The sequence below is a fragment of the Sceloporus occidentalis genome, unplaced genomic scaffold (genome assembly GCF_023333645.1).
Source record: "Sceloporus occidentalis isolate IW3139 unplaced genomic scaffold, rSceOcc1.0.p SCAF_4, whole genome shotgun sequence".
NCBI classification, from domain to species: Eukaryota; Metazoa; Chordata; class Lepidosauria; order Squamata; family Phrynosomatidae; genus Sceloporus; species Sceloporus occidentalis.
The window spans coordinates 194,199,013-194,212,050 of NW_028316984.1; the positions used below are offsets into that span (position 1 = coordinate 194,199,013).

Consider the following 13,038-nt stretch of genomic DNA (forward strand, 5'->3'; position numbering starts at 1 on the left):
CAGTTGATTCAATAGTTTTCCTCTAGAGAAGAATGTTGGTCTAGTTTTGCCACCTTGTACTCATTGGAGGATAGGTGGGATGACATCCTCATCCATTTCCTTCATCTGATTAATTTGGTACAGCTGACTCTCACTGATCCAGAATTTCAAAATGCAAACTATTCCAAAAATTATTTTTCCATGGGTGGCTAAGATAGTGATACCTTTGCTTTCTGATGGTTCAATGTACACATATTTTATTACATCCACAAAATTATTAACCATGTTGTATAAAATTACCTTCAAGCTATAGGTATAAAGTATATATGAAACATAAATTAATTTTGTGTTTGGACCTGTGTCCCATCTCCAAGATTCAGGTTGAGTCTTCCTTATCTAGAATTCCAAGATCCAAAACTCAAAACTCTCTGCATGGGTGATAATGAGACAGTTTTGTTTTCTGGGGATTCAAGGTACACAATCTTTGTTTCATGCACAAAACTGTTTAAAATATTGTGTATAAAAGTATCCTCAAGCTATATGTAAGGTGTATATGAAACACACATGAATTTCATGTTTTGACTTGGGCCTCATCTCCAAGATAGCTCATTATGTATATGCAAATATTCCAAAATTAAAGAAACAACTCCAAAACACTTTGGGTCCCAAGCATTTCAGACAAGAGAGATTCAACCTGTACTGTACCTGGGTTCTCAGAGTAGGCAGCCAGATATCTTCATGAGGCTCACAAGCTGCCCAATGAAAGTGACAGCTGTTCCCCTTGAACTTTCCACAAACTGCCAGTATTAACTGGTTGATTGTCCCAGAACCTTAGCCATGATAATTATTGCTAGCCAGCCACAGACCTATGTTCCATCGACTGAAAACCATCTAAGACACTAGCCATCCCTATAATCTTGGATGACCACTCATGTAACCAATGGAGGCTCAGGGCTTCCATATCAGTGGCATAGTGAATCCATTCTGAGTTTTAGTCCAAACTTAAGGAGCTGTCCAAAAAGCTGAGCATAAATGGGGGATATTCAGCACTGTGGATAGCATCTTCAAGTTTCAGCTAGAGAGTTTGTTTGTTTGTTTATTGTCCCTGATTTTCCTGTTTGTGCCACCCTCTCCAAACATTTCCCAGAATTTTTGGAGGTTTTGATTTAAATGGTGGATTTTGCTTTTTTTCATCATTTTTTAAATCTTGTATAGTTTATGGTTAATTTTCATTATTGCATTTTTTATTTTAAAAAAATCTTTTTTTCCTTTTACTTATTTTTTCTTTTTCTTTTTCGTTTTATATTTTTTATTAAAATAAATATTAATTTGATTATTTTCTTTTCTCAGTTAATTGCAATTTTTGATGCTGCATTTTTTAAATTCTTCTTCTTCTTTTTTACATCCGGTATCTGCTTTTGCCTTTTTCTGGTTTCTTGAAGATTGAAAATGGACTTCCAAAGGAAACTATGCAGGAATAGTATGAGAAGTAGGGCCAGGGTGAATACTTTACAGAAAGAGGTTAAGAAAAATAAGGAAAGGAGAAGTGGCTCAGCAGAGATACTCCCAAAAACAATGGGTCCTAACCAGAAGATTAGAGAAGAAATTCAAGCTTTGAGGCAGAAGCCTTCCCAGCTGCCCCATATCGTTTGTAAATAGCCTTCAGTGTAAAGAAGCTGTGTGTTGAACTAAAACCTGAATGCACTTGAAGGGCAACAGGTTAGAGAAGGCTGACATTGTACATTCCAAAGAGCACTTTCTCCTCAGCCATTGGCAAATGCTTTTAAAAATATTAATAATGCTTTCTCTCTTACTGATAGACTACAGTGAGTCATGACTGGGCAATGTGTAACTTTCTAGAGCTTGTTGGGCTACAATTCCCATGATCTTGTGGCTAGGGCAGATGCAAGTTGGAATCAAAGAATACCTGGAAAGCCACAGATTCTCTCCTGGGGTTAAAAGGACTCGGCCAAGTATAAGCTATAGCATGGACACTCCAAGAAAGCTTAGTGCAGTGGTTCTCAAACATTTTACCTTTGATACCCTTTACAGCTACATGTAGACACCACCATACCTCTCGATGGGTTAGGGTTAGGATGGTTGTGGTGGCATAGGGCAATGGAGACCAAAGACACATGCTCTGCTCCAGCACTTTGCAGGAAGCAGTGCACTTTCACTGCTCCTCCATGGCCAGCTGGTTTGACATGCCATTTGCTCAGGAGAGGAGCCACCAAGGCTGCTTCTGCTCTGCCTCCGAGAGGCCCCTGCCAAAAGCCGATGACAGCAGCAGCCCCGAGCAAGAAGTGCTTCAAGCCTCTCCACTATCAGGAGCCATGACAGACACTGGCATTCCTTTGGCCGCCATACATCTAGGGTACACTGGACTAAGTGAGCATACCGGCCATGAACCAGTGAGCTTCCTTACTCTCCTGCTCCTTCTCCTCCTCTCTAAGGCTGAAGCCACTACACCAATTGTGCTCCTTGCCTTTCTCTTCCCCTCCAGGATGGAAAAAGTTTGGGAAGTAGAGGAGAAAGAAGCGGGATCAGGACCCCCAAGCAGGGTTGACATGCAACCCGGAAAACCGGGAATTTCCCAGACTGGTGGGTCTAAAAAATGTCCCGGCTGGCTGGACATATTTGAAGCAGCAGATCCTGGATTCCTCCTTTGTTCTAGGATGCTTTTGGCAAAGACCTCAGTCTTCAGTCTTTGCACAGAAACTCCCCCTCCCCTCTCTTCCTTTTATTCTTCTCTACAGGAACAGAGAGCAACAATGAGAAGAAAAGCCAGGTGATGACAGCCCTATTAACACTTCGGCTATTCTTGGCAGGGATAGCATAGAGTCTGGATGGGAGAGGAAAAGAAAGGTAGGCATTAGCCACAATTGTAACAGAAGCATAGTTTTTTGTGAGTTTTTTGGGCAATGTGGTCATATTCTAGAAGAGTTTATTCCTGACGTTTCGCCTGCATCTGTGGCTGGCATCTTAAGAGAAAACAGAAGCATTTTCCATTTCTTATACATAAGGAATGCCTCCTTGGATCTCTCTGTTCCAAGTCCAGCATTTTAAACATTGGTCTGTACTGTTTCTGTCAGATCAGTTCTAACATTTAAAACAGTACGAAGACTAAACATAGTGGATGAAAAAATGCAACCACGAATGTGCTGAATTTGTATAATTAGAATGTAAATTAGAATGACTTGCATCATTATAATTTTTTTATATGCAAATTAGGTGCCTGGATTTTAAGAAGTGGAATATGGCAACCCTACCTTTAAGTCTTGTGCCCTCCTTTAGCAACTCTCCTGCCCCCGCCCCAGGGGTCCCACCCCACAGTTTGAGAACCACTGGCTTAGTGCACTCCCAGCATTGTGATTATCTGAAGAAGCAATGAGACAGAGATTAGACTCTAATTTACTACCTCAACCAAACCCTAGCACTCCAAAAGGTGGGGGGAAATGTTCCTTAAGGTACACCGTTTAATTTTTTGCTCTCAGTTGATAACAGTTCTGATGGGATCACAGTTTAAAAGTGATACATTCACTGCCTGATTCCAGTGGTCAGAGACAAGTATGAATGGATCATCAAAGCCCTCCATACAGAAAAGCCAAATCTACAGGAGGGACTAGACCAGTCTAGACCCCCCAAATAATTAAATACATCCCAGTCCTTGCTCCTTGTCTGCCTGCCTGTCCTCCTCTCTCTGATAAAAAGAAAATAACCCCATGATATTTTGGATCATTCTCTCCCCAGAAACTTCTCAGTGCTTTGTTGTCAGCATTTCCAATACTCGGCACGTACTCCAATGGCAGGCAATACGTGAGGGAGATTCTTTTGCTCTTCAGAGGCAGGTACACCTTTTGCAAGTATGGCACAACTGGCTTTGTCCTATGAAATATTCAGGAAGCAGTGCTTTAAAATCACATTAGCTACCCCGCCAGCTTTCTGAAGTTGCTCCCTTTTATGTGTTTGTGTTGACAAGAGCCTCCATTTGTCTTTGCCCCAGATGAAATACAGGGTCTGAATCAATATTCCACTGTACAGAAAACAGTACACTGTTTGCCTTTATTAAGGCACACAGAAGTAGGCCAAGTTGGCACAGGGATTAAGAGAAGGTGTTACAGAAACTTTACTGTTCAAATTCTCATTTTTCCTAGGAATTCTCTAGGTACTCTTAGTGCTTTTGAGTGGCTAAAACATTTCAGATACCCTCTTTCTTCTCTTCTTCCTCACTGTGACTTCTTTAGACTATGGGGGGAATAATCTGACTCTATGGATGTTGTTGGATAGCAACTCAAATGAAAATTTGGGGCAATGTACCCTTTACACAGAAGGTCTCTAAACCAAGTAGTGTACCAGACTAACAGGGAAAGTCTGGTACTAATTATTACTCATGTAACGTTAGGTACACAATGCAAATATTTGCTGCTCTTATAAACTGCATATATTTACTACTAATTGAGTTAGGTATCAAAAATAGCAATAATCTTTTTTACAGTTTTATATCATTAAACAATAATGACATGTAAACAATATATTCTATTATTCCACCTACCATCTAGAAAATAATCATGCAGCAATTCAGGAGCTAGCGTAGCATAGTAGTTTGAGTGCTAGACTATAACTCTGGAAACCAGGCTTCAATTTCCAGCTCAGCCATGAAAACCACTGAGTGACCTTGGGCAGGTCAGAAGCTCTCAGCTTCAGGGGAAAGCAATGGAAACCCTCCTCTGAACAACTCTTACCAAGAAAACCCCATGATAGGTTTGTCTTAGGGTCGCTGTATGCCAGAAATGACTTGAGGCACGCAACAACAACGGTCTCAAAGCAAACACAATGTAAGGCATACTGTCCCTGAGGAAAAAATACCATCAAGGGACCAAAATATTGATAAGGTGTAATGTTCAATGATTTTAAATACTGAATATAAGTCCATTCAAGGAAAACATGAAGTCCTTATAAGGCATGGAGTTTTTGATGTGGATATTATTGAACATGAAGTTTTAGACCCTATGACTTAAAGGAAATTGAAGAGATGGTTGTTCTTTCTTCAAAGTTGCAAACTGATGAAGACTTCATGGAATGGTTTTAAATATCCTGGAAATAACTGTCTCTTCAAGTTCCTTCAAATCATAGGATCTAAAACTTCATGTTAATAGTACCACTCTATTCTGCTTTGGTCAGACCTCACCTGAAATATTGTGTCCAGTTCTGGACACTACAGTTCAAAAGCTGGAGCGTGTCCAGAGGAAGGCGACCAAAATGGTGAACCATGTCCTAGAAGGAACAGCCTAGGGAGCTGGGTATGTTTAGCCTGGGGAAGGGGCAGTTAAGAGGAGACATGATAGCCCTGTTTAAATATTTGAAGCATATTCAGGATGGAGCAAGATTGCTTTCTGTTGTTCCGAAGATTAGGATACGGAGCAATGGATTCAAATTACAGGAAAAGAGATCCCACCAAAATATTAGGAAGAATGCCCTGACAGAGCTGTTTGACAGTGCCTGGGATTGTGATGGAGGTCTCCTTCTTTGGAGGTTTCTAGAGGCTGATGGTCATCTGTCAGGAGTGCTTTGATTGTGTATTTCTGTATGGCAGGGTGTTGGACCGGATGCCTTTTGTGGATCTTTCAGTTCTATGCTTCTATAATACAGTAGACTTTTGGACAAAATATGATGTTTTGTACTGAAACACTTTTTTTTTTTGCTTTCTGTCAGAGAGGCCACAGATTTAGGCCTCTTTAAAGCTTGCTTAGCCACTCTGTAGCCATGCTGAGAGGTATAAGCAGGAGCAGAAAAATGTCTGGTGGGACTCAAGTTCTTTCAGTTGCTTGGGAGTGCTTGGGACTGTGTGGGACAGTATGCAGACCTCTGGGACGGGGGTCTGAGATATGGAGAGCTCTTAAAAGTGAAACCTAAGTTGTAGCCTCAGATTTGGCAATGAATTTGCTGAACTTAATCTTCAATATATCTTTCCTTGATTCATCTATGAAGTATTTTCTTTGAGTTAAGTAAAGATGGGGCACAACACTACTGCAGCTTTAGTGGCAGGAGACTGCAGGGCTCTTTTCACAATCATGCCAGGGTGAAATCTCATAACACTTGATACCCCCCCCCCCCCCCGCCAGATGTCTTAATGTGTTGTGCTGGCCTTTCTGATCAAGGATGAGAAAATCTGTGAATATTCTTTATATTCATTGTTCAAGGTGACAGGATGAGCATGGCAGAGGAAAGGAATGGCAGACTTCACTGCTCACACTCTTAGCTGGGTTCAAAATCTGGCATTCTGAACTATCAGAGAGGCTAGTCATAGAAATCTCAAGATTTAATTATATGACGGATTGAGACAGAATGGGAAAAAAGGCAGGTCTCAACTCATACCTTATTTTCCTACCGTGTCTGAATCATGGATATTTCTGTAGGCAGAACTGCTGAGCCTGACAGTGACTCACAGTAGAGAAAGACTATATTGCATTAATAAATTCAAGTCAAATATCATTATTAAGTAACTTCTACTGAAACAAATACAATCACTGAGTTCTGTAGGCTGGGCATGTCTTGTGTATCACCAGATTTAGGAAAAGTTTCTGTTTTCTGGATTTTGACACACAGAATCTCCTAGCCAGCATGAGCTCTAGTTTGTGAAATCTGGAAATTTTAGACTAATTTCCAGTCTAGGCCTTTGACACAAGCAAACACATATTCCCCTCACTGATATAAGGTAATAGAGGTAATAAACCCGGGGTGAGGGGAGCATGTGCAAATATTCTGGTGGTGAATACAGTATAAAATTATGTACATAACTCACAGAAGGTATGAGCATTTTCTACTCAGTTGCAAAAGGTTAAAATTGGCCTTAAACTAGTATTTGCGACACTCAGGCTCTTTCGCTGTAAAAAGATGGCAGGGTACAGAGGATGGAATCCTGTTGGGTATGTTGCTTTATTACTGTGTGCCTTCAAGTCATTTCTGACTTAACAGTGACCCTAAGGTAAACCTATCATGGGGAGCCTATCATGAGGATCCTAAGGTGAACCTAACATGGCAAGATTTGTTCAGAGTTGATTTGCCCTTACCTTCCTCTGAGGCTGAGAGAGTGTGACTTGCCCAAAATCACCCAGTGGGTGTCCATGGCTGGGCAGGTAGTCGAACACTGTTCTCCAGAGTTGTAGTCCAATGCTCAAATCACTACGCCATGGCCAGTTTAACCAACTTAAAATAGAAAGAGTAAGAATTAATTTAAACATACTAAGTGCATTTTTTAATCTGCCAAGTGAAGACCAATTTAAATCAATGTAAAACCATAAAGGATATGCAGATTTGGATGAAATCAGTCAGGTCCCAAAGGCTTTAATTCAAAACAATGTGTTTTTGCTCAAAGCCAGAATGTCACTAGCACAACTGAGCCTCTAAGGGGCAGGTATTCCACCTGACAACAGGTTCACCTTAAAATCTAATTATAGGTATATACATGCACAGGGTGACCACATGTATTATTTTATAGAACACAGTCCTCTGTTTGATCATGAAAGACTATCAGGGGCCTTGAAAATGTCAATCAGCAATTAGGACCTGGGCAGGAGACTGAGCAAACACATGGATTGAGACAGAATGGGAAAAAAGGCAGGTCTCAACTCATACCTTATTTCCAGCTAAAATTTTGTTGTTACCTGCCTCAATCCCAAAAACGGAAGAGGTGGGATAAAAATAAATATTTTATTTATTTTATTATTATTAAGACTTTTAAAAAGCTGAAACATTGTAACCCTTCCTTGCAAGGGACTCAGTCCAACATACACACACCTCACAACACAGAATAAACTATTAATTTTAAATTGGTATATTTTAATATGGATGATTTTAATGTGTAATGGCTGTTTTAATCCTATGTTTATGTGTTTCATGGTTAGTTTTATACTATATTTTAATCTAATGTTGTACTTTGTGAAATTGAAGGCTTTCCTGGCCAGCATCCATAGATTTCTGTGGGTTTTTCAGGCTATGAGATTGTGTTCTAGAAGAGTTTATTCCTGATGTTTTGCCAGCATCTGTGGCTGGCATCTTTAGAGAATGCTGGAATGGAAGAGAGTGGGGTATAGATATACTTCCTCCAAATGTCTACAAACCAATCTAGCAAATGCTGTGCTCAGTGAAGGACAGAAGAGACTCTCTCGTGGCTGCAATAGTTTACTGCATACCGTGCAGCTGCGGACAAGTCTACATAGGGACCATCACAGTGTTCAAACACGAATCAAGGAACACAAGAGACACTACATACTGGCCTGCCAGAAAAATCAGCAGTAGCAGAATGCATTATAAACCATCCTGGGCATAAAATGCTGTTTCAAAACACTGAAATTCTGGATCATGCCAACAACTATCAGGTTAGAATGCACAGGGAAGCCACTGAAATCCATAAACACCTGGACAATTTGAACAGGAAAGAAAAACTCCAAATTCAGGACCCAGCAAATGCAAATGAAAACCAACCAGGATGAGGGGGATTCCCAGGAGACAATGGATCATTAAGTAAATGGACACCTGTAGGCCTTGCCATTCAACAACAGAACAATACACAGATTAGCATGCAAATCACCTCCTCTCAACCAACAGTATGTATACCCCACTCTCTTCCATGCAAGCATTCTCTGATGATGCCAGTCACAGATGCTGGCGAAAGATCAGGAATAAAGTCTTCTAGAACATAACCTCATAGCCCCAAACCCCCACAAAAAAACATGTTGTTCATTGCCTCAAGCCTTGGGCAGAGGCGGGTAAGAAAAAAAAATACTGTAGAATCATAGAATCGTAGAGTTGGAAGAGACCACTAGGGCCATCCAGTCCAACCCCCTGCCATGCAGGAAATCCAAATCAAAGCATCCCCGACAGATGGCCATCCAGCCTCTGTTTAAAGACCTCCAAGGAAGGAGACTCTATCACTCTCCAAGGGAGTGTGTTCCACTGTCAAACAACCCTTACTGTCAGGAAGTTCCTCCTAATGTTGAGGTGGAATCTCTTTTCCTGGAGCTTGCATCCACTGCTCCGGGTTCTAGTCTCTGGAGCAGCAGAAAACAAGCTTGCTCCCTCCTCAACATGACATCCCTTCAAATATTTAAACAGGGCTATCATATCACCTCTTAACCTTCTTTTCTCCAGGCTAAACATCTCCAGCTCCCTAAGTTGTTCCTCATAGGACAAGTATATACTTATGCATAAGTCTAGAATTTTTTGTCAGAAATTTGACCCCAAAAACCTGAGTCAACCTATCAATGGATCAATGTAAATACTGTACTTTTAACTCTAATTAAAATATCAGATAACATCCCCCGGTGAAAGGCAAGAGCATAGTTTGTCCTGGAAACACTGACCACCTTCTTATTCTCTCATCCATGCAGCCTCTAGAGTGAACACAAAGAGTTATGGCTGCTGGAATTTTGTAAGTTCTTTGGTATAGTTTCCCTTTGCTTCATCCTTTAGATCCTTTGTTATATACCCTTAGTAGTACCCTCAACTTATCCATATGTCATATCAAAAGCCATAATTTTTGCCCCCAAACTTGCCCTCAACTTATACATGAGGTCAACTTATAGTCAAGTATATATTATTATTATTATATTATTATTAGAATAATAGAATCATAGAATAATAGAGTTGGAAGAGACCACAAGGGCTATCCAGTCCAATCCCCTGCCACGCAGGAACTCTCAATCAAAGCATCCCCGACTTATCCTCATCCTCATAGGGTTCAAAACAATAAACTGCAGGCAAATCAAAGATGGAGTAACTCCCCACACTTCTTATTTGACCCAAATCTCCCTCATCCTTCTGAAAATATTCTTTAAAACAAACAGACCAATTCCCAGCATTTTTAGATCTCTAGACACACACTTTTGCCCCTAGTGTGTAGCCTGAGCTTGTTAAAAGAAGATCTTTGCTCCCATCTAAGCATCTCCTGAAGTCATTCTGACAAAGATGCAAAGACTCCATGAATCTTTGGGCAATTATTGCATTCTCATGCTGTGTTCAGATGCCACCTGAGACATTCACTTGCAGCAATGGGTGGCTAAAAAATAAGACTAGTAAACCAGAGGGAGAAACGGTCTTACCCTCAGTGAAGCTCCCCGTCAGGGTTATTGAGATAAACACCTTCCCTTCTGGTTCCAGGTCCACCTGTAAGAGAAAGAGGAGAGGAAAAGATGCTCAAAGGAGGCTTAGAATAAAGATGCAAAGAAAGAGACCCAGGAGTCTTAGTATACCACAAGCTTAACAGGAGTCAACAGTGGATGTGGCAGCTAAAAAGGTCAATGCACCTCTAGGCCACATCAATAAGAGTATAGTGTTTGGATCAAGTAAAGTAATAGTACCCTTCTATTCTACTTTGGTCAGACTTCACCTGGATTACTGTGTCCAGTTTTGGGCACTGCAATTGGATATTGATAAACCAGAATGCATCCAGAGAATGGCAACTGAAAGTATGGAAACCAAGCCTAATGAGGAATGACTTGGAGAGTTCAGTATGTTTAGTTTGATAGAAGAAAAGATTGAGAGGTAATATTAAAACTATTTTTAAATATCTCAAGGGATAACTGGTAGTATATGAAACAAGTGTGCTTTCTGCTGCTTCAGAGACTAGAACATGAACCAATAGTTTCAAATTACAAGAGATTCTACCTAAGTATTAATGTGTTTCTAAGGAATATACTGTAATGGAAATTAAGAGTTAAAAGAACTTCCTGAGGGTAAGAGCTGCTCAACAATGGAATGGATTGCCTCAGAGGATAGTGGACTGGAGGTCTTTAAACAGAGGTTGGAGTGCTTTAGTTGTGGATCCCTGCATGTCAAAGGGCTGGATTAGATGACCCTTATGGTTCCTTCCAACTGTATGATCCTATGGATTTGTTCCTCACTTCTCCTGCCTCTGCCACTTCTGTAGAAATCTATAGGTTGAAAAGCAGAGGGAGTGTACAGAGAAATTAAACCTAGATCTGTCAGCAGCTTACTGTCTGAACAGGGTCTGTAACCCCCTCTTCTAGAGTTGGAATCATTCATCCCAGAGTCAGTAAGATATTTAAAAACACCATGCAGCAAAAGAGTGTGAGGAGGGAGTAGTGACAGAACATGGCCTGAGGATGGAGGTGCATCCCACCAATTTGAGATCATATAATCCTCCCAGCACACTTCAGTCCTCTGGGAAGAATCTGCTACAACCTAAGAAGACCAGACATTCAGCGGTGACCCAGAGGACCTTCTCATCAGCCGCTCCCAGGCTCTGGAATGACCTGCCAGACAAGATCCACCATATTACCACCTTGGAAGCCTTTTAAAAGGCTATTAAGACAGATTTTTTCCGGCAGGCCTTCCCAGACTAGGTTAGATCCATTAGATCTATTAGACTTGCCCTCCTCCTCTATTGCCACCTCTATTGATACCGATACCAAAATTGATTGATACCATCACCCCCGTCCCCCCTCCTCTAGAGGAAGATTCATTTCTTCTGCTAATCTGCCCAAAATGTTAATATATTCCTACTGGATAGTTTTTTAAAAAATTGATGTTTAATCTCTTTTTAAGGATTGATCACTGTTTTTATGATTGGGGAGGGTTGGGGTTTTGGGGGGTTTAAATTAATTGTTTGATGTTTTATTTATACTGTTGGAATCCACTTTGATTCCTTTGTGAAAAAGCAGAATACAAATAAATATTATTATTATTATTAGTTGTTGTTGTTGTTGTTGTTGTAGCCATTAACAATTCTCCAGAAGGCCTGCACATCTTCATTATGACACAGAGAAGAACAGGTGGGCATGGGCTTGAAACATCTGTGTTCAGCATTCAACTTCATGTTTAAAGATTCCTTTCTATCTGGCTATTCATTTAGTTAACAACAGCCAGCCTCAATGGTTTCTGAAGCAGGGCTGCTACCTGCATGGTCCAACACAGTGGTGAGGTGGCATGCAAACAGCAGAAACAAAGCAACAAGCTGGCATGTTTTGCCTCTATGCATGCATTTCCATCCATGCACATTGAGATCAAGAAGGATCCATTAAAGATCCCCCTCCTTTACTCAGAGGCTGCATCTGCACTGCAGAAAAAAAATCCAGTTTGACACCACTTTAACCATGGCTCAATGGTATGGAATTCTGGGCACTGTAGTTTTGTGAGACATTTAGCCTTTTCTGTCTGTTATGCTCTGGGGCCATAACAAACTATAATTCCCGTGGCAGTTAAAGTGGATTATTTTCTGCAGTGCAGATGCAGCCAAAGTTTTAAAATCTGCCCTTCCTTTCAGAAAGAATCCAAAACCTGAAGAAATCTAGTTTGGTACCACAGGAAGTAGTTGGCTGTAATGTAACTGAGGTAGTGAATCCACTCTGGGCTTAAATCCAAACTTTAAAGGAGTTATCTCAGATTCTGAGCCCATTTTCAGCGATAGGATTTAGTACCTTGGATAGTTGTTTTAAAATCTAATAAATCCCAAAGCGGATTCACTGCTCTAATAGCACCAAAGTCACACCATTCTCCTGTTCATGTATGGATGGCGAATAAAAGGGAAAAGATCATAATTATTATCAGTAACCTCACCCTGATATAGTATAGTGATACTTGATATTCTGTTTCTTGAAACAACATCAACTTTTCTTCCGACTATCTCTATGTCATTCAACATGGATTTTTTTCATAAATTGCCATATTGTGTATTATTTCTACCAGAATAATGTTAATTATTATTATTATCATTATTATTATTAACCTTTATTTATAAAGCGCTGTAAATTTACACAGCGTGTACATACAATCTTTTTAATTGGACGGTTCCCTGCCCTCAGGCTTACTATCTAAAAAGACACGACACAAAGGGAAAGGTGGTGGGGAAGGGGCCTCTCTAGTAGGATAATACATATAAAATACATAGCAATTTACTACAATTTACTACTAGGGATGGGAGAGAAATTTGCCTAGTTTGTATTTCAGTACAAACTAACCTAAATTCACACCTCCCAGGCTAACATACAGGCCAAAACATAATCAAAGTTTGCAGAGTTGATTCCCCCCCCCCCCCTAAAA

The 13,038-nt window shown here is 40.5% G+C and overlaps 1 protein-coding gene across 1 annotated transcript in view; it reads right to left on the reverse strand.

The window, feature by feature from the left end:
• The window catches only part of PRKCH (protein kinase C eta), a 141,853-nt gene that overhangs the window by 90,590 nt on the left and 38,225 nt on the right, over nt 1–13,038 (reverse strand). Inside the window, exon 2 of the mRNA XM_089522759.1 lies at nt 10,080–10,143. Coding sequence (XP_089378885.1) covers nt 10,080–10,143 — 64 coding nt within the window. The remainder of the gene's footprint in view (nt 1–10,079; nt 10,144–13,038) is intronic.